Source organism: Rhinopithecus bieti, unplaced genomic scaffold, assembly GCF_001698545.2.
Source record: "Rhinopithecus bieti isolate Rb0 unplaced genomic scaffold, ASM169854v2 scaffold_44774, whole genome shotgun sequence".
NCBI classification, from domain to species: domain Eukaryota; kingdom Metazoa; phylum Chordata; class Mammalia; order Primates; family Cercopithecidae; genus Rhinopithecus; species Rhinopithecus bieti.
The window spans coordinates 975,465-999,170 of record NW_016819032.1 but is presented as its reverse complement, the minus strand read 5'-3'; the positions used below and the strand labels follow the sequence as shown (position 1 = coordinate 999,170).

General features: G+C 36.0%; 1 protein-coding gene across 2 annotated transcripts in view; it reads right to left on the bottom strand.

Moving 5' to 3' along the window:
• The window catches only part of DSC1 (desmocollin 1), a 33,458-nt gene extending 10,295 nt beyond the window's left edge, over positions 1–23,163 (bottom strand). For both annotated transcript variants that reach the window (XM_017858044.1, XM_017858043.1), the window contains exons 1-11: positions 22,839–23,163; positions 19,761–19,845; positions 17,995–18,197; positions 16,688–16,807; positions 15,412–15,567; positions 8,824–8,968; positions 5,946–6,112; positions 4,005–4,139; positions 2,370–2,555; positions 416–675; positions 123–265 (exon numbers count right to left, since the gene is read on the bottom strand). In XM_017858044.1, coding sequence (XP_017713533.1) covers positions 123–265; positions 416–675; positions 2,370–2,555; positions 4,005–4,139; positions 5,946–6,112; positions 8,824–8,968; positions 15,412–15,567; positions 16,688–16,807; positions 17,995–18,197; positions 19,761–19,845; positions 22,839–22,901 — 1,663 coding nt within the window. In that variant the 5' untranslated portion in view covers positions 22,902–23,163. The remainder of the gene's footprint in view (positions 1–122; positions 266–415; positions 676–2,369; positions 2,556–4,004; positions 4,140–5,945; positions 6,113–8,823; positions 8,969–15,411; positions 15,568–16,687; positions 16,808–17,994; positions 18,198–19,760; positions 19,846–22,838) is intronic.
• Positions 23,164–23,706: the final 543 nt, after the last annotated feature.

The window sequence follows — 23,706 nt, the reverse complement described above, 5'->3', positions numbered from 1 at the left end:
AACAATAATAATGCAAACATTGTTTGAATTATGTTTTGTCTAGAAATAAACAGATTTCACCCCAAGGTTTCCTTAAAAACATATTCTATATTTATACTTTATCTGTAGAAAATGGCACTCACCTGCATCCACTGCAACAACTGAAATATTGTATTGGTTGTTTTTTACAAATTTGGATTCTCTATCGAGTACTTTTAAAGTTCTCAAGTTGCCAGTGTGTTCATTAATTTCAAACCAGTTATCTTCATCCCCTAACTTCTGATACCTAATTTTTAGAAATCAAATATAAATGGTCAAATCAAAGAAGGGACATGATCTTCAAATCTGTCGTTTTGAAAATACAAGAAACATTCCTAACTTTAAAATCAATTTACATAACAATTAAAACTAAGGAGCTTTTTGAAAAGTACATCACCTTAAGCCTTCACCACTGGCTGTTTCCGGGTCCAGTGCTTTGTATCCAAGGAGTTCTTGGCCAGCTGGGAAGCCATCTTGACTCTGAATAACTTTCACTGGAGGGTGGCATTCAGGGCCCTCATCACTGTCTATAATTTTAACGGTGACAGTCGTAGTGCACATTGTAGGAGTTTGTAAGTTCGCTGCTTTAGAGAATTGTGCCTCGTTAACTACACCAACTTTCAAAATAACTTGGCGATTGACTTCATAGTTCAATGGCTGTTAAATAAGCATACCTTAATAAGTCAATATATAACATTATATATAAGGCCTCTAATTTCAAATTTTTCTACAAAGGAATATCATTTTTACATTTAAAATGTAACCCAAAGTTAGGGCTAACACAGTTAAAGACTAATAATTAGCTTCCTAAAGTGACAAACATTGCCAAATGCAAAATTGTTGATTCTTGGATTCAACCCATTTTTCTTCTCATTTTTCTTTTGGAAGATCTTGCCTTCAGCCTTTTTGATTTTAAGTTTAAATATTAACAGAAATGCAAGATAAGTGTATGAAAAAAGTCAGATGACTTCATTGCTTATTATATGGGATAACAGTGACTACTAAATTGTCTTCAAACTAGTATAAAGAATAATTAGATAGAAATTTGGCTATAATACAGCAGTTACTCTATGCCTAAGTCAAAAGATAGAATGATATTTAACAGCACCTTTTCAAAGCACATTAGATTTCAGGCTGTTTAGTTCCTGATGAAAGCGCTTGGTCCTTAATGTGATTGGCTGTGTCCCCACCCAAATCTCAACCAGATTTGTATCTCCCAGAATTCCCACCTGTTGTGGGAGGGACCTAGGGCAAGGTAGTTGAATCATGGGAGCCAATCTTTCCTGTGCTATTCTTGTGATAGTGAATAAGTCTCACAAGAGATGATGGGTTTATCAGGGGTTTCTGCTTTTGCTTCTGCCTCATTTTTCTCTTGCTGCTGCCATGTGAGAAGTGCCTTTTGCCTCCCACCATGATTCTGAGGCCTTCCCAGCCATGTGAAACTGTAAGTCCAATTAAACCTCTCTTTGTTCCCAGTTTCAGGTTTGTCTTTATCAGCCACATGAAAACAAACTAATACAGCCCTAAACTGAATAATTAGAAAGAATCTTAAAATAACGTTTAAAGGGTGAAAAAAAAAATCAAGGGGGAAAAAACCTGCAACCAGGAAAGGAAAAGAAATAAAGAAAGAAAAAGTAGATGGTTCAATAATTAAAGAATATTTTCTAAAAATCTTATCAGGAGAACACAATGTCTGCCTGAACCTTCTGAGGACTTACATTGTCTCTAAGAAATTGATGAAGGAAGCTATGCAAGAAGTTGGTGAGAGCTATGGATAGATGGACTAAAAAAAATTAGGTCCAGTTAAAGTAATCATCCTAGAAACCAGTAATTGCAAGTAAATTTTTAAAATCCAAAGCAATGGCTACCCGGAATACAGGAGGATTAATGGGAAAAGTTGCTGAATATTTAGTGCAATAGTCTGTCTTGCAGAATACATCATAGAGAGGCAAAATAAAATATAATATGAACATGAAAGGAGTTGAATAGCTGAGGCTTGATTTCAAATGTGATTCTTCCATTTTCTTCTTTTGTGTGTTCTTATAAAATAGAAATTTGGACAAGTGAGTGTCTAAGACCCCTTCTAAAGCAAGTAACTGGTTCAGTATTCAATATTTCTCTGTCTTGGTTTTCTTCATATAAAGAACAATGAGTTTTGTACCTGACGTGACTTTCTTCTACGAGAGAAAATTAGGGTAAGAGAATTAGAAAATAAAGTTTATATAAACCAATATAAATCATTTGGCCTTGGATTGCAGTATTCTAGTCATATACACATAAGAATTATCTCTTAAAATCAGTGCATGAGTTAGGATAGTTTAAAGCATCGCCTGATTATTTTATTTGTTTACCTTGACAACACACAACACTCCTTCATTTGTGTTTGGATCTGTGCTAATTTTGAAGTTTCCATTTTCATTTCCTTGTAGGATTGTGTATACAGCCTTTGAGTGAGGAGTGTTTGGCAAATCCTGATCCTGTACCTTCATTCTTAAAATCTCCACGTCAATTCGGTTTTCTTCTACTTCTGTAACATACTGAAAGAATTGTCCCTTATTATTATCAATTTACAACTTTGACAATGTGGCTTTATATTCTAAAACATGTATTTAAAGAAAAAATAAAGCAATGTGAAAAAGCTGCCCTCAGTATATTGGGAAGCATTTTACAAATTTAACGCGTAGCTTAGTTCTTTCCTCCTAAATTGCCTTTTCATATCTTTTCCATTCTTCAAAGGTTACCCCAAGTCTTACCTTCTGAACTTCTCTGAGATAATTTTCCTAATCATTCTAGAACTCAGATTTGTCTCTTCTCTGAACCTCTACAATATTTACAGTCTATCGTCTTCCATTTGTACACAGTAAGCACTTAATAAATGTTTTACGTTAATATATTAAACACTCAGTACTTGTAGGTAATTATAACATATGCTGGCTTCTAATTTCTGGAAGAATTGTTTTCACATCAATCTTTCCAAATGTACTTTTGATTCACTTGCAAATCTTTAGCAGAAAAGTTTTCCCTTTTTTTGAGACATTAAACAATAGCCCCCCACAAAAAATATCTTACAAAATCATAAGATATTAAAGACTGAAAGAAGTAGGAAATTGAATCTGTTAGAGGTAGAAGGCGAATTCATATAGAAGGATGACAGACACTGGAGCGTAATAGACCTAGATTTGAATCCTGGTTATTCCTTGTATATGGTTTATTAGTATGAGATCTTGACTTAACAGACTTTCTATTTCCTCATATGAAACATGGGTTAAAATACATCCTCATATATTGTAGGGACTCATATAATAAATTACATGAATATGTCTATCACTGTACTTGCAGGTTTTTCCTTCTCTGACTTGTGTTCTGAAATAGATTAATGAAAAAATGAAAGTTTCTTTATCAAAAGTTCAGAAAAGGAGAACCATTTCCTGAAACTATGGTCATAAAAATATAAATATATATATGTACACACGCACACACACACACATATATTTATATATATATATCTTATTGTTTACTGCCTAAGGAAAAGTTTACTCATAGTACAGGAAGAGCTTGTTTGGAGTTGTGAGCCAGCCTGTACTACTGTCTCCATAGGCTAGTTCCTTATTCATCTTAAGAAGCTGAAATGTAAAGGACACCAAAGAGAGAGCCTCTCCTCCTTCACCCTACATAAAAAATTTAATGCTAAGGAATCTGATAGCAGAGCTTAACACCAAAAAAAAAAAAAAAAAAAAAAATTGAACACATGAACACATCTAGGGCTAAGAAGCTCTTCGGTAGCCAAGAGCATGGTTATTTCGCTAGCCTCCAGAAATAACTAGTACTTCAATTATTTGTACAGAGATCATGTTTTTCTCCCTATGTTATTTGTAAGTAGTAGTTATTTAAATCAAACTGTGTGATCTCACAGAGCTACCAAATTCTAGATATGTTTTTTGAAAAAGTAGATAAATCTAGATTAATGAATAGAGAAGTATACTCACAGAAGTTTCTGTGAAAGATGGTGGATTGTCATTTTCATCCTCAAGTGAAATAGTAATTGTTCCTGTATTAAATAAACCAAAAGGCTGACCACCCATGTCTCGCACTTCCATTATTAACTGGTAAGTATCACATTTCTGGAAAAAAAAGAAAAAGTACATTAATGAACACTTTTATTTCCTATAACTTGCAATTCTCACAACCACTGTTTAGATATGATTATTGTACAAATATTCATATGTGTGTGTGTGTGTGTCTCTGTGTGTGTGTGTATATATATATATTTGAGATGGAGTCTCGCTCTGTCACTCAGGCTGGGGTGCAGTGGCATGATCTTGGCTCACTGCTACCTCTGCCTCCCAGGTTCAAGTGATTCTCCTGCCTCAGCTTCCTGAGTAGCTGCGATTACAGGCGCCCGCCACCACACGCAGGTAATCTTTGTATTTTTCATAGAGACAGGGTTTTACTGTGTTGCCCAGGCTGGTCACGAATTCCTGAGCTTAGGCAATCTGCCTGCCTTGGCCTGCCAAAGTGCTGGTATTACAGGCGTGAGCCACTGTGCCTGCCCAAATCTTCTTTTTTACATATAATTTTGTTTAAAAAGAACATAAATAAAAGTACAGAACAAGATATTGGCTGATTGGTACAATGGAAAGGTGATGTGTCTAATATAACATTTTAAAATTTAAAGCTGCTTTATTTATAATTGCCAAAACTTGAAAGCAACCAAGATGTCCTTCGGTAGTAAATGGGTACATAAACTGGTACAACCAGACAATGAAATATTATTCAGTGCTAAAAAGAAAAGAGCTATCAAGACTTAAAAAGACATGAAAGAAATTTAAAAGCATATTACTAAATGAAAGAAGCCAATCTTAAAAGTCTACATACTATATTATTTCAACTATATGACGTTCTAAAAAAGGGCAAAAGTATAGAGACAGTAAAAATATCAGTGGTTGTCAGGAATTAAGAGGGAAGAAGCCATCAATAGGAGAAGTACTACAGAAGCACAATAATCCTCAATAGGAGGATTTTAGGGCAGTGAAACCACTTTGGATAATACTATAATGACGGATGCATGCCTTTATACATTTGTTCAAACTCATAGAATATATAGCACCACGAGTGAACCACAATGTGAGAACTATGGACTTTAGGTAATGATGTGTCAACATAAGTGTATCAGTTGTACCAAATATACCACTGTGGGGCAGGATGTTGATAGCAGGGAAGGCTACGTGTGGTTGGGGGGGATAGGGAGTATTTGGGAACTGTCTGTATTTTCTTTATTTTGAGACGGAGTCTCTCTCTGTCGCCCAGGCTGGAGTGCAGTGGCCGGATCTCAGCTCACTGCAAGCTCTGCCTCCCGGGTTCACGCCATTCTCCTGCCTCAGCCTCCCGAGTAACTGGGATTACAGGCGCCCACCACCATGCCCGGCTAATTTTTTTGTGTGTTTCTAGTAGAGACAGGGTTTCACCGTGTTAGCCAGGATGGTCTCCATCTCCTGACCTCGTGATCCGCCCGCCTAGGCCTCCCAGAGTGCTGGGATTACAGGCGTGAGCCACCGCGCCTGGCCTCCGTCGGTACTTTCTACTAAATTATGCTGTGAACCCAAAGCTGCTACACCAAAGTTTATTAATTTAAAAAGTTAAGCATATTGGAGTCAGATAAAATAGTTTTTTAAAACAAAATAAAATAAATGTAAAGCAATTTTATCATCAACAGATCAAATCAGATTACTGATTTCAAGAGAGACCCTGTCTAATATATGGTACTTTCCCAACATCTCTGTAAGGACAGAGGACATCTCCAGATAAGCCCTAACCGCAGCCTACAGAAGCATGCTGAGAAAGGAGGCCAGAGTGGCCATATTGCAACGTTCTCTCATTCTCAGTTTAAATGTAGTTTAATGACTGGAAAGTTAATTAATCATCATTACTTCTCTATCCAGAAAAGGTGTAGTTGTGGTGATGACACCGGTATCTGGATGTATGGAGAAATGCTTTGGATGGTCTGGGATTTGTTGTAAGATTTTATATTTCAGACGAGTATGGAGAGTGTCAGGTTCGTCGAGATCTGTGGCACTCACTTGTCCCACTGAAGTTCCTGTTTAGAAAAATCCAAAAGTGATAAAAATTTCCACTCATATAATTGAATCATAAACAAAATAAAATCAAGGCATTGCTGTAGCAAATTCTCCCCAAAACCACAAGTAGATTAGTTTTACTGTTAAGTTGAGGAATGTGAAACTGTTCTAAATGTCTCCAAGCCTCCCTTACTCGGGAACTTCAGTTAGGTGGCTCCTGTGAATAACGTGATTTGTATTCTACGTATATGAGAACAGTTCCCACACTACCTTTAGAAACACTAGTTCTGAAATTCTTTCTCTCCAAGTTCATGGGCTATTTTTAAATTTAACTTAATTTAATTTTAGATTTGGGGGTACACATGCAGGTTTGTTACAGGGGTATATTGTGCAATACTGAGGTTTGGGCTTCTAAGGATCCCATCACCCGCGTAGTGAATGTAGTACCGGATACCTAGTTTTTCAGCCCCTTCCCTCCTCCTTCCCTCCTACCTTTTGGAATCCCCATTGTTTATTGTTTCCATCTTTGTGTCTATGTGTACCCAATGTTCAACTCTCACTTATAAGTAAGAACATGTGGTATTTAACTTTCTATTTCTGTGTTAATTTGCTTAGGATAATGGCCTCCGGCTGCATCTCTGTTGATGCAAAAGACATAATTTTATTATTTTTTATGGTTGCATAGTATGCCATGGCCTTTGTGTACTACATTTTCTTTATCCAGTCCACCATTGAAGGGCACATGGATTGATTTCGTGTCTTTGCTATTGTGAATGGTGCTGCAATAAACATACAAGTGCAAGTGTCTTTTGGTAGAATGATTTGTTTTCCTTTGGGTATATACCTAGTAATGGCATTGCTGGCTCAAATAGTAGCTCTGTTTTTAGTTCTTTGAGCAATCTCCAAACTGCTTTCCACAGAGGATGAACTAATTTATATTCTCACCAATGGCGTGTAAGTGTTCATGGACCATTTTTGAATGGGACCTTCTCTGCATACCTTGTCTCTTTTATAACCCAACTTGATAATGTTAATCGGAGGAATACCACATCTTTTCACATAATAACAAATATTTTATCCTTTTATACTTTAATAAATGTGATACATTATTGATGTATACAAATGCTTATTAATATATGCAAGACAAAATCATACGCAGCAGTCTGTGTATCATTTAGACAAGCTTCATAGTCCAGACATGAGAGTATTAGACACACTGCATTAGCATTGTGAAACAGCAATATTATACACACATATGTACATGGAAACAGAATGGAGGAGGCCACAGGAAATAACAACTGCTCTTGCAACATTTGAAAATAAACTAGTCAGTCTTGTTACACCCCTTAGTAGTCTTGGGTCACAGTCTTGGCTTCACATAGCATCAAATCAGTTTAATTTTTTTTTTCATTTTGCTGGGAAGATATGCCAAAAAAGGCAATGTTTATGTTTTATATATCAGATCACTATTTCCATGCCATGATATATTTCCGGTTCCTTGAAAATGTATTGAAACTTTATAAAGATTCAAATTATGTACAGTTTCAAAAATGCACCTGTGACGCATATGTACTTGCTAAAAATATAAAATATCTTTATATTTAATATGAATGGCATTTGTCTGTTGCACATTGAGATCTGTTGTGTACTAATCTAACCAGTTAGTTACTTTATGTATCAATTAGCTACCTTCTAGATGTGGGTAGCAAGATGAGCACAAAAAGGTTTTCCTTTGAGAAGTATATGATCTCATAAAACTGGAACGTTTTATGTAGTATATCCTTGAAAGTCAAACATTTAAAAATGTTCTACATAATTGTGTTTAAAATATTAATAAGGAATTCAATGGAAGCAAAAATCTAGTGTTTTCCTAAAATTGCCATCATCCTAAACACTGGTTACAAAAGTAGGCTAAAATGAAAGCTAATACCCAACAGTCGTTTAATAAAGAGAATTCAGGAAAACACTGATATTATAAGATTTTAATATAAACCGGTACTACACATACATAGCCTACGAAAGTCAAATCCTTCGAATTTCAAATGTCTGTTAAAAAATATTCCTTGACACCATAAAATAGACATTCCTGTATGTTTGGTTACATCACTTTTTTTGGAGTATTTTTCTTGCTTAGAAGGAAAAGTTGAATTTTTCCTACGTGTAGGCTTCTACATATCCTTAAATGACAATTTTTTAAAAACTACGGAATGAATGAATTAATGAAAAAATAACATCCTATTTTGTTGGAAGAAAAAATGATCCCTGGTCCACGTGTAAATCCCCTGTAATATTCTCTATGAATTTCTGGGTATAGTCCCTTTTATACTGAACAACGACTTTTCCCAGTGGCAAAACTGAGCAACATTTCCTTCACTGCAGACTTTCTAAGCATGCATTGGTAAACCAAACACCAACTTCAGCAACAACCCCACCCTAGAGAGAATTGAGTCAAATAAATGCTGCCAGAATTATAAAATCATGATATAAAAGAGAAAATGTATAATATTTTATCTTATGCATCTGCTTAAATTTAAGAAAGTTTGCTCAGAGTCATTTATGGCCCTTAATACGAATGTCATATAACAACAATTCCTAATAGGAAAAAGTATGTGCAATCAGAAATACCAGAAAAAGCATAAAATGCAATGACAAAAGGTAAACATCTTTAATTATAATACTTATGAAATGTCAAATAATCTTCTTGTCATGCTACTATAAAATGTGAACTTACCGGACCGGCAATTTTCAGGCACAGTAAAGATAGTCATTTTGTGTTCAAAATATGGGGCGTTATCATTATCATCTTCAATTTTGATGATCAAGGGGAGTGGATATTCTGGTGCATAGCCATCTGCGGTTGTTGCATAGCCATATAACTGAAAGAAGGGAAAATATCATCAATGTTTTCTCAAATGACAAATTATGCACAAAAGTAAGCCTAACAGTGGGGGGAAATGCAACATTAAAAAAAAAAATCATTCCCAAAGACCCGTAACTAAGAAATGATGCAATGGAGAGATAACCCACAGATGCAGTTTCTGCCTGACATGTGGTTTCAATTCCCTCTCGGTGTTACTGTTCATTATTCTCCCACTCTAAGCACCATGCACTCCAGATGTCCTCTGAATTAACTGTAGGCTGTTTTACTTGTTAGAATGCACATAGATTTCCCCCAGTTATGTTATTAACATGTGTTTTTAAAGTTTATAAAAATACAATTCTGTTTACGTATAGGTTTACATATACACACAAATAAATGAACATCACAACTATTTCAGGATAATTCAATTATAAATTATTTACCTATATTTTCTCATTTTTCTATTGTAAGTGTGTATTTCTTCACAATAAAAATGTTAATAAAAGCATATACATATCAGAAACTCCATTTCAAAATGAACGCCTTGTCCGCAACAGCCAGTATGTATTTAATGTCCTTTCCCTCTAAATTCCAAATTATTCCTACACCCCCCTTATGTGGTTTGTGCATAGTAAGTGTTCAGTAAATAGTTGATGAATGGATTTTCATCACTTATGGGACCAACTAAACCTACCCAAAGTGAATTCTGCATTAACTCAGTTTTTTACCACAACTAGCTCTTCTGATTTTCCCTACTGTAACCATTTCTAAATGAAGTAGGATTAAAATTCCAGGCACTAAACTCCTCCCTCTCTCTCATAAACCTTAGTAGTCAGTTGCCAAGTTCTAGAGATTATGGCATTTTTGTGTTTCTCATGCATGTTCTCTTTTCTATTCCCATTGCCATCATTTTCATGTGACTCCAAATGCATTCTACATGTTGACCGACCAACTTTGATGCAGTTGTTCTGACATTCCCTGTTCCAATCGATGTAACCTCAGAAGTCAGATGTTATAGAGTTTTACGATTTTAACCACGATACTCACTAATCACACTCTTCAGTGATTTACCCACTAATTGCTAAAGTAACCACAAAATCCTCATTATTGTATTAAAAGGCAACATTTCATGTTCACTGTTCATTCTAACCTGGAAAGGAAAGAATTTACACTTCAAACTCTGGAATGGAATGTATTAAAATAACCATTCATGTTCTCTCTGCCCTCCTAATCACTTTTCTCCAAGTAACTTCCAGGTGGTATTTTTCAGTAATAAAACTTATATTATGGCTTTCATCAGTGTGATTTCTATATCTTATTTATCAATAAATTCTAAATTTAGGAGCGGAATACAGTAGTATATCATTACCACTTCACCATACCACCACCACCGTCATCATCACCACTACCATCATCATCACCACCACCACAACTACCACCATCATCACCACCACCATCAGCAGCACCATCATCACCACCACTACTACCATCACCACCACCACCATTATTACCATTATCATCACCATCACCACCAACATCATCATCACTACCACTATTACCATCATCACCACCACCACTACCGTCACCCCCACCACCACCATCATCATCACCACCAACACCACCACTATCATTATCATCACCACCACTACCACCACCATCATCATCACTACTACCACCACCAACATCATCACCACCACCACCACTACCACCATCATCACCACCACCACCATCACTACTACCACCACCACCATCACCACCACCACCACTACCATCACCACCACTACCACTACCATCATCATCACCACCACTACCACCACTACCACCATTATCACCACCACTACCACCACCACCATCATCACCACTACCATCATCACCACCACTAACACCACTATCACCATCATCACCACCACCATCAGCAGCACCATCATCACCACCACCACTATCATCACCACCAACACCACCACCATTGTCATCACCACCACCACCACTACCACCATTATCACCACCACCATCAGCAGCAGCACCATCATCATCACCACACTATCATCACCATCACCACCATTATCATCACCATCACCACCACCATCATCATCACCACTACCACTGTTACCATCACCAATACTACCACCACCACCACCACCACCACCATCAGCAGCAGCACCATCATCATCACCACACTATCATCACCACCATTATCATCATCATCACCACTACCACTACCACCACCATCACCACCACCACTGTCATCATCATTGCCACTATCACCACCACCACTATCATCAACACCACTACCACGATCACATCATCGTTATCATCATTACTGCCAGCACATCCAGGTGTCAACACTACTCACCCTTCCTAACAATCCTTCCCTTTCTCTTCATATAGATGATGTGGATTTTAATGCCTTAAAATGCTGTCATTTTGATATTTTGGCTGGATACAACTATAAAATGGTTTTATATCTCTATTAGATGACAATTGCTCTCAGGCTTGAAGACTGAGACTTACTGATATGTGTATCCTGGAAGTACCTGACACAGTAACACAGTGCCTTGCCTTGGGTAAGCCTTCAATAAATAGCTTTTTGCATTCAATTCTACTCATCTTTCCTTTTAGGAAGACGAACTACCCTTAAGTTATCCTTCTGTAAAAATCGCCATAAAGATTCTATTGCATCTCTTGTAATGAATTCTTCTACCTCATTACAATGGCATTAACAAGTCTCCTTATCCAACATACTAAGTCCACACTGCTATAATTTATACTAATTTGTCTCAGTTTTTCTCTTCAATAGAAATGAAGATCATCTGCTTCCCACCATATGCTCGTTTGTAATTTGAAATAATATTTTTGTTATTTGACTACAAGTAAATATTATTTCACATTCCACTGATTCAGAGTTGATGATTTTGTTACAGGTAGTATCCTGGTTTTGTTTTGTTTTACTAATAATGAACAAAGTATCTCCAAAATGAATCAAAATTGGAATCATCATTAGCTTAACATTAAAACAGAGCCTAACTCTCTAGGAGATTTGACTTACGTTCATATGATAGAGTAACTCATTATAAATATGTTATTTAGTCAACAAAGCAACAATTTCAAAAAAATAAAGGTAATGGTTTCATTACTCTTTCCATCATTCTGTATTAAAAGCAGTAATAATATACTTAAATGTTATAATAACAAATAATTTAGAATATTTTAGTTGTATTTTAGCTAGGTTATAAGAGTGTTATTTAGTGTCTTGTGTTTGTTATTATAATATAATTTCCTTCTTTGAATTATTCTACAGCTTGAAGAATCTCATCTATTTTAGCCCTTTTACACTATATATTGCTGAAATTGCTGTCGTCTTTGGAAAAATACAAACAGCTGCCGACAAGAATAGGGACTTGAGTTTGGCCTTACAGTGGTAGGCATTCAGTAGATGGGGCAGAGAAAGGAGAGAGCAGTAACACCAAAGCTGAGTGGGTGCAGAACGTGAATTAACAACCCATATATGAAGAGAATGAACCGACTTATGTGTCCAGAAGAGAAAATAAACATTACAAGAGGCCAGGTGCAGTGGTTCACACCTGTAATCCCAGCACTTTGGGAGGCCGAGGTGGGTGAATCACTTGAGGCCAGGAGTTTGAGACCAGCCTGGGCAACATGGTGAAATCCTATCTCTACTAAAAATACAAAGATTAGCAGGCGTAGTGGTGGGTGCCTGTAATCCCAGCTACTCGAGAGGTTGAGGCAGGAGAATTGCTTGAACTCAGGAGGCAGAGGTTGCAGTGAGCAGAGATGGAACTACTGCACTCCAGCCTGAGAGACAGAGTGACACCCTGTCTCAAAAAAAAAAAAAAAAAAATGAAAAAAACAAGGTGGTAAAAGATACTAATGTTCTGCTTGAATAGGTAAGAAAGGACCAGACTGAAACTAACTTTTCCAAAGGTACAGATTATCCCCAACACTCAAGAGAGAAAGGAAGTTTGCAGTTGCTTTCACAGTATCACCTGGAATTGTTGAAGAAAGTTCCCTTCTTATGTAACTATTCTTTGAATATACATTGAATTAGACCTATGGCTACTACTCCCAAATCTATGAAATCAGGTTATTTCAAATAAAAATAATCTGTTATTGATATTTAACGTGCATATGGCTTATATAAAGAATTAGGAAATTCCATGAAAATTCCCAGGTTTAAGGGCAAAATTCTAGAGCATGTGTATTGTTGAATCTACCATTAGAACATCTTCAACAACTTTTACAGTTTACATGGTGGTATCACTAATATTATGGCATTTAATGATCAGAACACTACTGAGGTTGGGAAGACAGCTATTAGCAGCCCATAAACAAAGAAGAAAGCAAACTCAAGGAGGTTGTGATTTGTTTGAGGCTACAAGGAAAACAGCAGATACTTAGGATCTACTAATTCCTAGAAAAATACATTATTCAATATTTTAAAAATTAAGTGAATCGAGCATTGATAGAAAACTATTATTAAAGTATATTACATTAAAAACATATTATCTTAATCTTAACCTCTGCATTGAGGAGGAAGTCTTCTGTTCTATCCTGTTTCAAGTGGTTTTGTAACTTGCATCATGTTTACATCTTGTTGCTACACCTCACTTAAGAAATTTCACTAATTTGCAAGTGGTGTTCCTTAATGCCAATTCAAACTTAACTGTGTGACTGGGAACTACAGAAACATGGGCAATTCTGAGGGAAAATTATTTACAAGTTTAACTTTGAGGATAAATTTCAACTTATTGTATTCATTTGTATTTTTTAAATGTTACAAATAGCAAAGCAACTTATTTTTAATTATAAACTGTTCTCTCCTTTTCCCTTTGGCAATGATCACAGTAAGAAGCAAAGATAGAAAGCAGGTTGGCAGAGAGAACCCTATCAAACAATTCCTCAGCAAAACTGAAAATGAAGTGGATATTGCAACATACAGGCACCTTTTTATTTCTCCTCAAGAGTGACTTCTAGTGTTAGATCTTTTCTCTAGTAAAGAAACTGTAAAAACAGCAGCAAACTTACTTTCTATCAATCATTTATTTGTTTATGAGTAGAAAGATCAAAGTGATTGCAATGGTGCTCAGCTTACTTCCGCTGTAAGAACTTGCATATACTATTTTTTAAAGTAAAAGTGGGCTATATTACTAGAAGTAAAATATGTTTATTCTAGAGAATTTGGAAGGGAACATAAAATTATAAAGAAAATATGCCACTATAATCCCACCATGAATTTTTTATTTAATTATGAAACATCTAAAGTGGAAAATTTATATAGTTTCAAATTTTTCACTGCCTTATAGAGTGCTTTGGAGGATATCCTTAGGATAGAATCTAATCTCCTTAGGATGAATTATAAGATCTTTCCCTCTCTGTTTTTACTTACATCCCTAGCTTCATATTTCACACTCTTCCTTAGCTTCAAACTACACCTTCAGCCACGGTTTGTCATTGTTGTTGTCGATTTCTTTTTAACAAGTAAATATTTCCATTTCTGATGCATCTTCCTGGAACACTTACCTACCACGTCCCCTCCCCACAATTGTTAACTTCTTTCATAGCTGCCTTGAGGTGGCCACCAACTATTTCTCATTCTCCAGATGTCTGCTAAGATATTATTCTCTGAACTGCCCAAGTATGAAATAAGTTTCATTCTTACATACTCCTTTAGCAAAGAACTTTATTATACTCTTTTATAATTCAAGACAATAAATGCTTAATCAATTCTATTCACCACCATTCCAAAAACCTACTATGAATTTCTTATTTCGTCAGATGTGACATCATACCGCCAAAGAGTTATATAAAATTAACAGAAACAAGAGGATTTAATTATCAGAAGAGTTAGAATTGTCTTGTCTTTGGGTAGGATAAGATAGAATCAAATGAATTGATAAACTTGTTCTTGGTTACTAAGGAAGTAAAATGGTACTAAGGGATCTCATTGCTGAAGAACAGTGAGTGAAAGGAATGGAAAAAAAAAAAAAAAGCTATGTAAGGGGCTAAGGCAGTGGATCCAACACTTACACATTTAGAATCAGAATACCTGGGCATAAGTCCAAGCATCAGTATTTTTTTTTTCAAGTTCTCACATGACTTATAATGTACAACCATGGTTGAGAGTAATTGAACTATTTTATTATAGATAACTTTAAATTCAGTAAAATTCTTTGTTATTTATCCAGGATTATAGACCAAAATATATTCTTTAAAATTCTATCATTATATTTTCTATACCTTCCCCCCCCCCCACTTCCCTTATTATATCCACTGTTTTTCCTCATCAATGGTAAATAGAAATTTAAAGTTTATATTACATATTAATATCTGGAATATTAAATCAAATAATTGATTCTTATAATATGTGAACAAGCATAGTTGAAAATATTAGTAAGTCAGTAATAAAGATATAATTCTGAGTAAATATTTCAATAATCCTACCGCAAACTGTTCATATTTCTCACGGTCAATGCTCCTTGTACAAAAGATATCTCCAGTGTCTTTCTCTATGTAAAACAAATTGAAGGGTTCTTTGTCCACGCCTGGTCCACTTATGGAATAAAAGATGGTGTAATTCTGTGCAGCGTCAGATTGTATCTGCAGTAATAATTTAGGCATAGAACAAATATGTCATCATGAATATTTTCAACCTATTGAATATTTTCAAACCTCTTGTGATGGTTTATTTTTTACCACTAGCCCTCTTTCCTACTCTTCTGTTCTTTCTTTCTTCTGCTTGAGTGCCCATTATCTGCCATGTTTTCCAAATTTTTATCTGCATTTTGCATTGTGCAAAGCCAGAAATTCTGTCACTTATTTGATCTCAACATTTTGTCATTTGTATATCTATAACATTTGTAGAGTGATATACCTTTTCAATTGTTATTTACTTATTCTTATCTTCATTTAAATAATAGTAACAGTTTCAGTGATTTTGAATTCTTTGTAATTGAAAATTATGTGATTAATAAAGCTAGAAGTAATGCAACTTTTCTTCCACAATTAATTCCTCAAGAATTAGAAAATTTTGACCGGGCACAGTGGCTCACGCCTGTAATCCCAGCCCTTTGGGAGGCCTAGGCAGGTGAATCACCTGAGATCAGGAGTTTGAGACCGAACTGGCCAACATGGCAAAACCCTGTCTCTACTAAAAATACAAAAATTAGCCGGGCATGGTGGTGGGTGTCTGTAATCCCAGCTACTCGGGAGGCTGAGGCAGAAGAATCACTTGAACCCAGGAGGTGGAGGATGGAGTGAGCTGAGTTCATGCCACTATATTTCAAAATTTCAAAACTGTTCTATGTTTGCATTCCAGCTATGTGGCAGTGAGGCAATCTTACTTGGTAAGCAGAAATACAGGCCATTTTTATAAAAGATGAGTGCTAGTTTAAGCAAGAGTTGAACTATGCAAAACATGTAGGTGTGCCTTCTGTACATTAGTGTTAACAAGTCTACCATAGTATTTCGGTGAATTTAGACACAGACCTAAGAGCATCAGAAACTCCAAATATAAAACTTGTTTCTAAATTTCTAAATATGATACATGTAAGAAAGTAATAAGATATGCTGCGTCACTTCTATGGGACCCTAATTCTGGTGAATAGATGATCATTACTTGTACCATTAAAGCTCTGATTCAATATGATGTGCAATTCAAATGAAAAGTTTAAGAACCAAAAATTTGGACACGTATAAAATCAAATAAAGTGAAATGCACCTGCTGAACGTGTTGTGGAAATGGACCCAATGAGTTCTCCATCAATGAAGCTGGAATAGGAGCCCATCGCCTCTTGCTGCGCTTGAGGGCTGTGTCTTTGGTATGTCTCTTCTTAGGAGCCTACATTTGACGAGAAACAAAGAAATGTAGCATTGCTTATCATTTTTGGAACTGTGATTTTTTACACATACATCAACAAACAGATGCAAGGGTTTTACATTACAATACCATGGCTAATCAGCAAAGGATTTCTATTGATAAGACACACACACACCTCAGACTGCATTACGTTCCCCTGTTCTACCTATTTCTCTATTTACTCAGTTAACCACCAGGAAATGTATAGGACATTTGGAAAGACGCCACTTTGAAAAGTTATAAACCCCCCTAAAATAGATAATTCATTATTAAATATTTAACAATCAACTTTATTCCACTAGGAGTGGTACAACCAAAATCTGTTAAAACCCTCACTCTACAATACAGTCATTTATGCATCTATATAGACACAGGTGAGCATTTGCTTAAGTATAGTTGATTTTATATAATGTGGGGATTTTACAATGTGGATACAAAATAACATGTTTTAAGTCTTAAACATATTAAGAGGAGTTCATGTAATCAAAAAGAATTTAGTTGGGAAGTCCTCTCATAAATAGAATCATTCATGGTTTTATAAGACGAAATTTATTGTGGTGAATTTGCTGAAAATGAGATGTGAATTCCAGCAACTTTCTCCTTACTGCTTTCTGAACTGATCTCTACCACTCAATGCAAGAAAATGAGCCTAGAGTCAAACATTCAAACCAGTCTTGTGGATTGGCCACACCTCCACTCTCTGAAGAGAGGGCCTCCCCTATAGAATTTTCTAGTAAGATGGGAGTAAGCTTTAGACAGTCTCTTCTCCTCTTTAAAGAGAGACTCAAACCTGCAATCAGTGGGAAGAGAGCCACACAGGGTGGAGCCCACATTTCCAGCCTGAATCACATTTTGCTGAGTTTTAGACCCACCCTTGTCTTGTCCTTGCTCCTCAGGTTGATTTGTTCTTATTGCCAAACTAGAAATCACTATTAGAAAACTTTGATACTCTTACTTTGCTCCCCGTCTACAGAGTCATTCATCTTTATAAAAGTTTGTAAATAGCTCTGCCACTCCTTAAAAGTCTAGCCTTTATTTACACTAATTGTAAGTGGAAAAGACAAACTTGTCAATCAATAGCATGGATTTTAACGTGAAAGGAGTATATAACACGAAGGACTCCCGTAAGCAGATTACTGTGCTAGGCTCCTTAAGCCCTTGCCTTATACCTTGTTTTCTCTTGCTGACAGTACAACTTTTATCTCTTGTTGTTCTTGTCTCTCACCATCTGAAAGGAAAATGGAAAAACTTTTCCTTTCAGAAGACAAAATGAGGTCACGTGTTGTGTAAATTGAGCCATCTTCTAGAATTCTGAAGGCAGGGTCACTGGACAGGATTAGGCTGGGCGACTTGAGACACTCCTCCAGATTCACTGCAGGGAAGAAATGTCACAGCAGTTTGTCAGATGAAACAGGAGTGGAACAAGTTTTACAGGAATGACAGCTGTGAGTTAGTGCATGAGAAGAAGAAAAAGGGAGGTTACATTTGGAATGTGCTTAGCACCTACTATTCTAAAACGTGGGGGCCGTAAAACTTAAATAATTAAATTAATGGAATCACATTTTCCACTACCTTCATCATACATTAATTTTAGAAATAAAATATTTTCCCAGTGTCACAATTTTATTCTCTTTCCTTTGAACTCTTGATTATCGTGTGTGTGTATAAATTTATATATGTACAAACTTGAATTTTTTAAGTCATAAGTGGTATAACTGTATGATGTCAGTAGATTTTGAACTTTTTGCAATAGTTTGATAGTTAAAACTATCTTGCCAAAAATAAGAAAACTAGGTGACTCATACCTGTAATCCCAGCACTTTGGGAGGCCGAGGTAGGAGGATCACGAGGTCAGGAGTTCTAGACCAGCCTGGCCAATATGGTGAAACTCCATCTCTACTAAAAATACAAAAATTAGCCAAGCATGGCAGCATACACCTGTAATTCCAGCTACTCAGGAGGCTGAGTCAGGAGAATTGCTTGAACCTGAGAGGTGAAGTTTGCAGTGAGCAGAGATAGCACCACTGCACTTCAGCCTGGGCAACAGAGCAAGACTTTGTCTCAAGATAAATAAATAAATAAATAAGAAGAAAACTTGTCTATTCTTAAGTAATATTTCTCAGTAATATTGCAAGTAATCTTTCTGTAATACCTTTCGAGGTTTAGTAAACCCAATGCATTGTAGTTATTATCAAATTACCTCCTTTACAGATTCATATTTAACACATTTAACATATTTACTATGTGTCTTTAGAGTGTGGACTGTTTATTAATTTAAAAACTTAAAGCACTGGGCAAAACAACATCTGGCTTGGAAAGGATACCATTTCTGTATTCAGTGTGTAATTTTTTACATGTGAACTCAAAGCCAGTGAAAAATCTTGATGAAAAAATCTTTACCTTTGGACTCAGAGCAACCAACTTATACTTCAGAGATGGCTATGGTACTAAGACCCACCAAAACTTTATTTGATTTTCACAAGCTATTCTGTGAAATATGTCACATTTATTCTTGGTGGATACTTGTTCATTGTAATCGACCTCAAGTACAAATTTTATTGGGGGCATTTAGATTTTGAGACATCCATTTCATGTCTAATCAATAAAGAATCTTGGCTTTGAAATTTTGGCAGCAGATTAGTTTACACAAATTAGAATATGCTCCTGGTTTTGGTGCCTTGCTTTGTTTGATGTAATCCAAGATAATTCAGCCTTCTGATGTTTGCTAATTTTTTTGGCAAGAGAATTATACAACTAACTTAGATATTTTAATTATTCCTAACCATTACCAAAAAACAAGTAGCTTATCTTTTATTGTACATCCAATGTTAATGTCAAGTAGCTACTATGTGGCTTTTAACCCAAACTGTATAAGAGCAGTCTGAAGCTAAATGTGGCAAGTTACAACCACGAAATTGTTAATAGAGTTTCTCACCTTTGCCTACAAGTGTTTCAGCCCGCAGATGAGAAGGAACTCGAAGATAAATTTTCTGACAAGCATCGCAAAGTAATATAAAAACCTCAAAAAAAAAGAAAAGAAAAAATATCAGGAATTAAATTTGATCACAAATTTTCACATTATAACTTTTCTTATTGATAAAATATTGTCAGTTTTGGAAACAAACTGATCATTTAATTCTTTAAATTTTTAATACTCACTGTAAAGGGAACCAGCAAAGAGAATAGCTTTAGGAATAACACTGTCATTTATTTATCAATGAAAAAATTAAGTGAATAGTAGTTCTTAGAACCTAAATCATATTGTGTCAGTGCAAGAAAATATTTCACAAACCATTGACTTTATATAGCAGTTTTACATCTCTAAGACCACTCATAAATGCCATTCTGATTTTTAGCATGAAGAAAATACTTAACTCTGAAATGCATAATTGCATATATGTCCTAATTCTCTAATCATCATTTTTACTATTTGAAGTTATAGTTGATGAAGTCTAGAAAATAGTTAAGGGCTTTTTTAATCTCACAAAAAAAGATGCTCCCCAGAAATCATTGTTCTCAAATCAATTTTCAGACTGACTTGGCCAAAACTGTAAATGATCTCAAATTACATGACTAATCTAAAAAGAACATATGTCAAAATATGGAGAGTATCCTTCAAATGGGTAAAGATTTTTAGTTAAATTCAAGACCCAGCTATAGTTTTTTAAAAACTAGGTAGTTCAAAGACATAGATACTATCTGAAAAACAAAAGAAAAGAAGAAAAGCTATCATTTCAAAAATGTCTATAGGTTCAAAATATATTTTGCTTCTTTTTCTCTGCATTTTCTGTTTTTTTCTTTTTATCAAAATAACTGCTTTATTATTATTTAAATATAAGATAGAATAGAGCTAGATTTTCCGGAAACACGTAGGTTAATTTTATGATCAGCTTTCAACTTTTCTCTGAATTCTAGAATTACGGGACCTATTATTTGTGAGGAGGAAGGAGAATGGATTAACATCCATATTAAGGATGTGCACTTCTTTTCCAGCTCAACTCAAGTCTATCAGACATATTGTAGCAGTCTAAATAGTTTGTAATTTTACAAATCTATGTTAGGCAGAAATCTGGAATTAAAAGGCCACATTTTATTTAGTTCTAATTTTAAAACCACTTTTAAAACATGAGACATTCGTATTTATTTAACTTTTTAAATATGTTCATCCCTAATGCCAAGGAATATACTAAATTACACTGAAAGAACTTTCTAAGCATAGACCATACTGTTAATAGTTGTCTAAGTATATGATGTGGAAAGAGCATTTTGTAATTAGGACATACATACACACAAACACATACATATGTATACATATATATGCATATACCTGTACATATACCTATACCTATATATGTATGTGTATGTGTGTATATATACACACAGTCATATATTGCTTACATTGTAAGAAATGCAACTTTAAGTGATTTCATCATTGTGCAGACATCACAGAGTGTACTTACATACACTTAGAGGATATAGTCCGCTAAACACCTAGGTTATACCTACATGGTATACACCATGGTGCATATATGTATGTCCCATGGTATGCACCATGGTACAGCCTAGGTGTATAGTATATAGTATAGCTTATTGTTCCTAAGCTACAAACCTGTACAGCATGTTCCTCTACTGAATACTGTAGGCAATTGTAAGTATTTGTGTTACTAAACATTTTTAGACATAGAAAAAGTACATTAAAATACAATATAAAAGATAAAAAATGGTTCACCTATATAGACTAGCTCCATTATAATCTATGAGACCACTCATATATGTAGTCCATCATTGACTGAAGCATTGTTATGCAGAGCATGACTGTATATATGTGTGTGTATATATAGAGAGTGGTGCACATATATATATAGATATATGAGACATTCTTATATGTTATATCCATACTTCCACTCCCACCCCCATCTTCTTTCCTTCTTGTCCTAGGATTCCATGTTGATGGTCCTCCCTCTGCAGGCAGAGCCACTGAAGGTTTCCATTCATTAAATACTATTCTCATCTTCAGGTTAAATCACTGACTAAGTGGCTTAGTGACACCCTTTTAGTCAGTTTCAGGGTCAGAAATAAGCAAACTGGAGATGAATTTACCAAGAGATATTAGACAGTACAGGGATCAGAAACAAGAGAAATGTGGGTAGAATCCTTTGGAAAATTTTTACCACATTTTACCAAACTTGTACTAACTCAAGATGGTATCTGAGTTATCTTCTCCCTAAGCAGTTACAAGATCAGAAGGTGACCATCAACCCTGCATTGTATATTATTTACATGGAGAACATGTTTGTCCCCATACCTGCCATTTCTAAAAACATAATTTGAAACTAAAATATTTTGCTAAAATGAAGAAAAGGAAATTCGCACCTCAGAAATGATGGCTGGATGTGTGAAATAAGCCCCCTCTCTTCCCTCACCACCAAAGAAAAAATAGCACCTTACACAGTTACAAAGCTATTAAAAACCCAAGTGGAAGCCAAGTTAAGGGTATCTTCAATGACAGTCACATTTCTGTTATTTTTCTTAAACTATTCTTTGCTTAAACTGCTTCATGAGTAAAATTCAAAAAGTCCTGGATAATTTGCATGTTCACCCAGAATTCTTTCTCCATTTTTTGCAGCTCAGTAGTACTCAGCATGTTAAATAACATGAGTTTATGTAATCACTGGTAGCAAAAGTAAACCTCAGAAACTTCTGGGCCAAATACCTAAGGAGTGAATTCGTTTCTCTACTCCTTAGAAAAACACCACAGCAGGATGGAAGAGGGATTTCCTTGAAAAATTTTAACACTCTGGCAGTGAGTGCTTGAGAAATAAGCTGAACACTTTCCATCCTGGATCCCAAGTCTCTCAACTCTTCCCTGAATCTTCCTCAGATCTGTTTTTCTTTACCCCAGTCTCTCTTCTCTGCCTCCCATCTGCACTCCTAGTCTCTTTCAAGCCCGAACTGCAGAGAGGAAGCAGGTAGTAACATGCCTGAATTCCCTAATCCTTTGGTTGTTACTCACCAGGAGAGAGAAAAGGAGCTGCTTACAGAAGATGCTCCCTGGGGCAGCGGAGGCTACAGCCATCAGAAGCAGTCCCAATGGCCAGGGACGGTGGCCAGATAACAGGGCAGCCTGGGATGCACAGGGCGGCTAAGAAGACGCTGGCACTTGCACAGGGTATTCTGCTGCCACCCTGATGCAGCTGAGCTTGGTTTGGAAGACAGTCAGGAGGCAAGTGATAAACAGGAGGAGGAGCAACGGGAGAATTTCTTTCCCCCTATTCCCTGGCCAGTCTGCTTCCTTCCAGTTCAGTTACGTCTAAATGCAAAGAGGCTTTCCTACAAGTGAGGAGGGTGAGGTACAAAACACCCCAAAACCCAGTGAGTAGCTCCTCCTCACAGCAGCTTTCAAAATTTATCTTGCCACTTAACACATAGGCAGAAGGAGGAGGGAACACCCTTCATCCTCAGCCCTCCTCCCTTTCCCCCAGGTTGATGCTGTGAAGTCCTCCCCAGTTATTACCCACTCCCACAGCCTCCCGTCTTCTTGGCCTTATTAACCTGTCTTGCCCCAGGGTACAAACATAAATCGTGCACAAACGCCATGCAAGTAAGTGATGCCTCCTCAACTACCATTGGCAAATCAGAGGACCTAAGCGTGTGTAATCAGACTCATCAGAAGTTATCTCCCATCTAAGCATTTAGGTGTCGTCGGTCCTGTGGAACAGTGCAGTTCTGCTAGAGAGCTGGCATTCCAGTTTAAAGCAGCAACTTCATAAAGGCATCGTATCTACTTCCTGTTATTGACTATTCACTGTGGTTGGCCCTCTAGATGTCACAAGGAACTTTGATCAGAGTGTAAAGACTTCATAAAAGAAAGAGCATAAAGA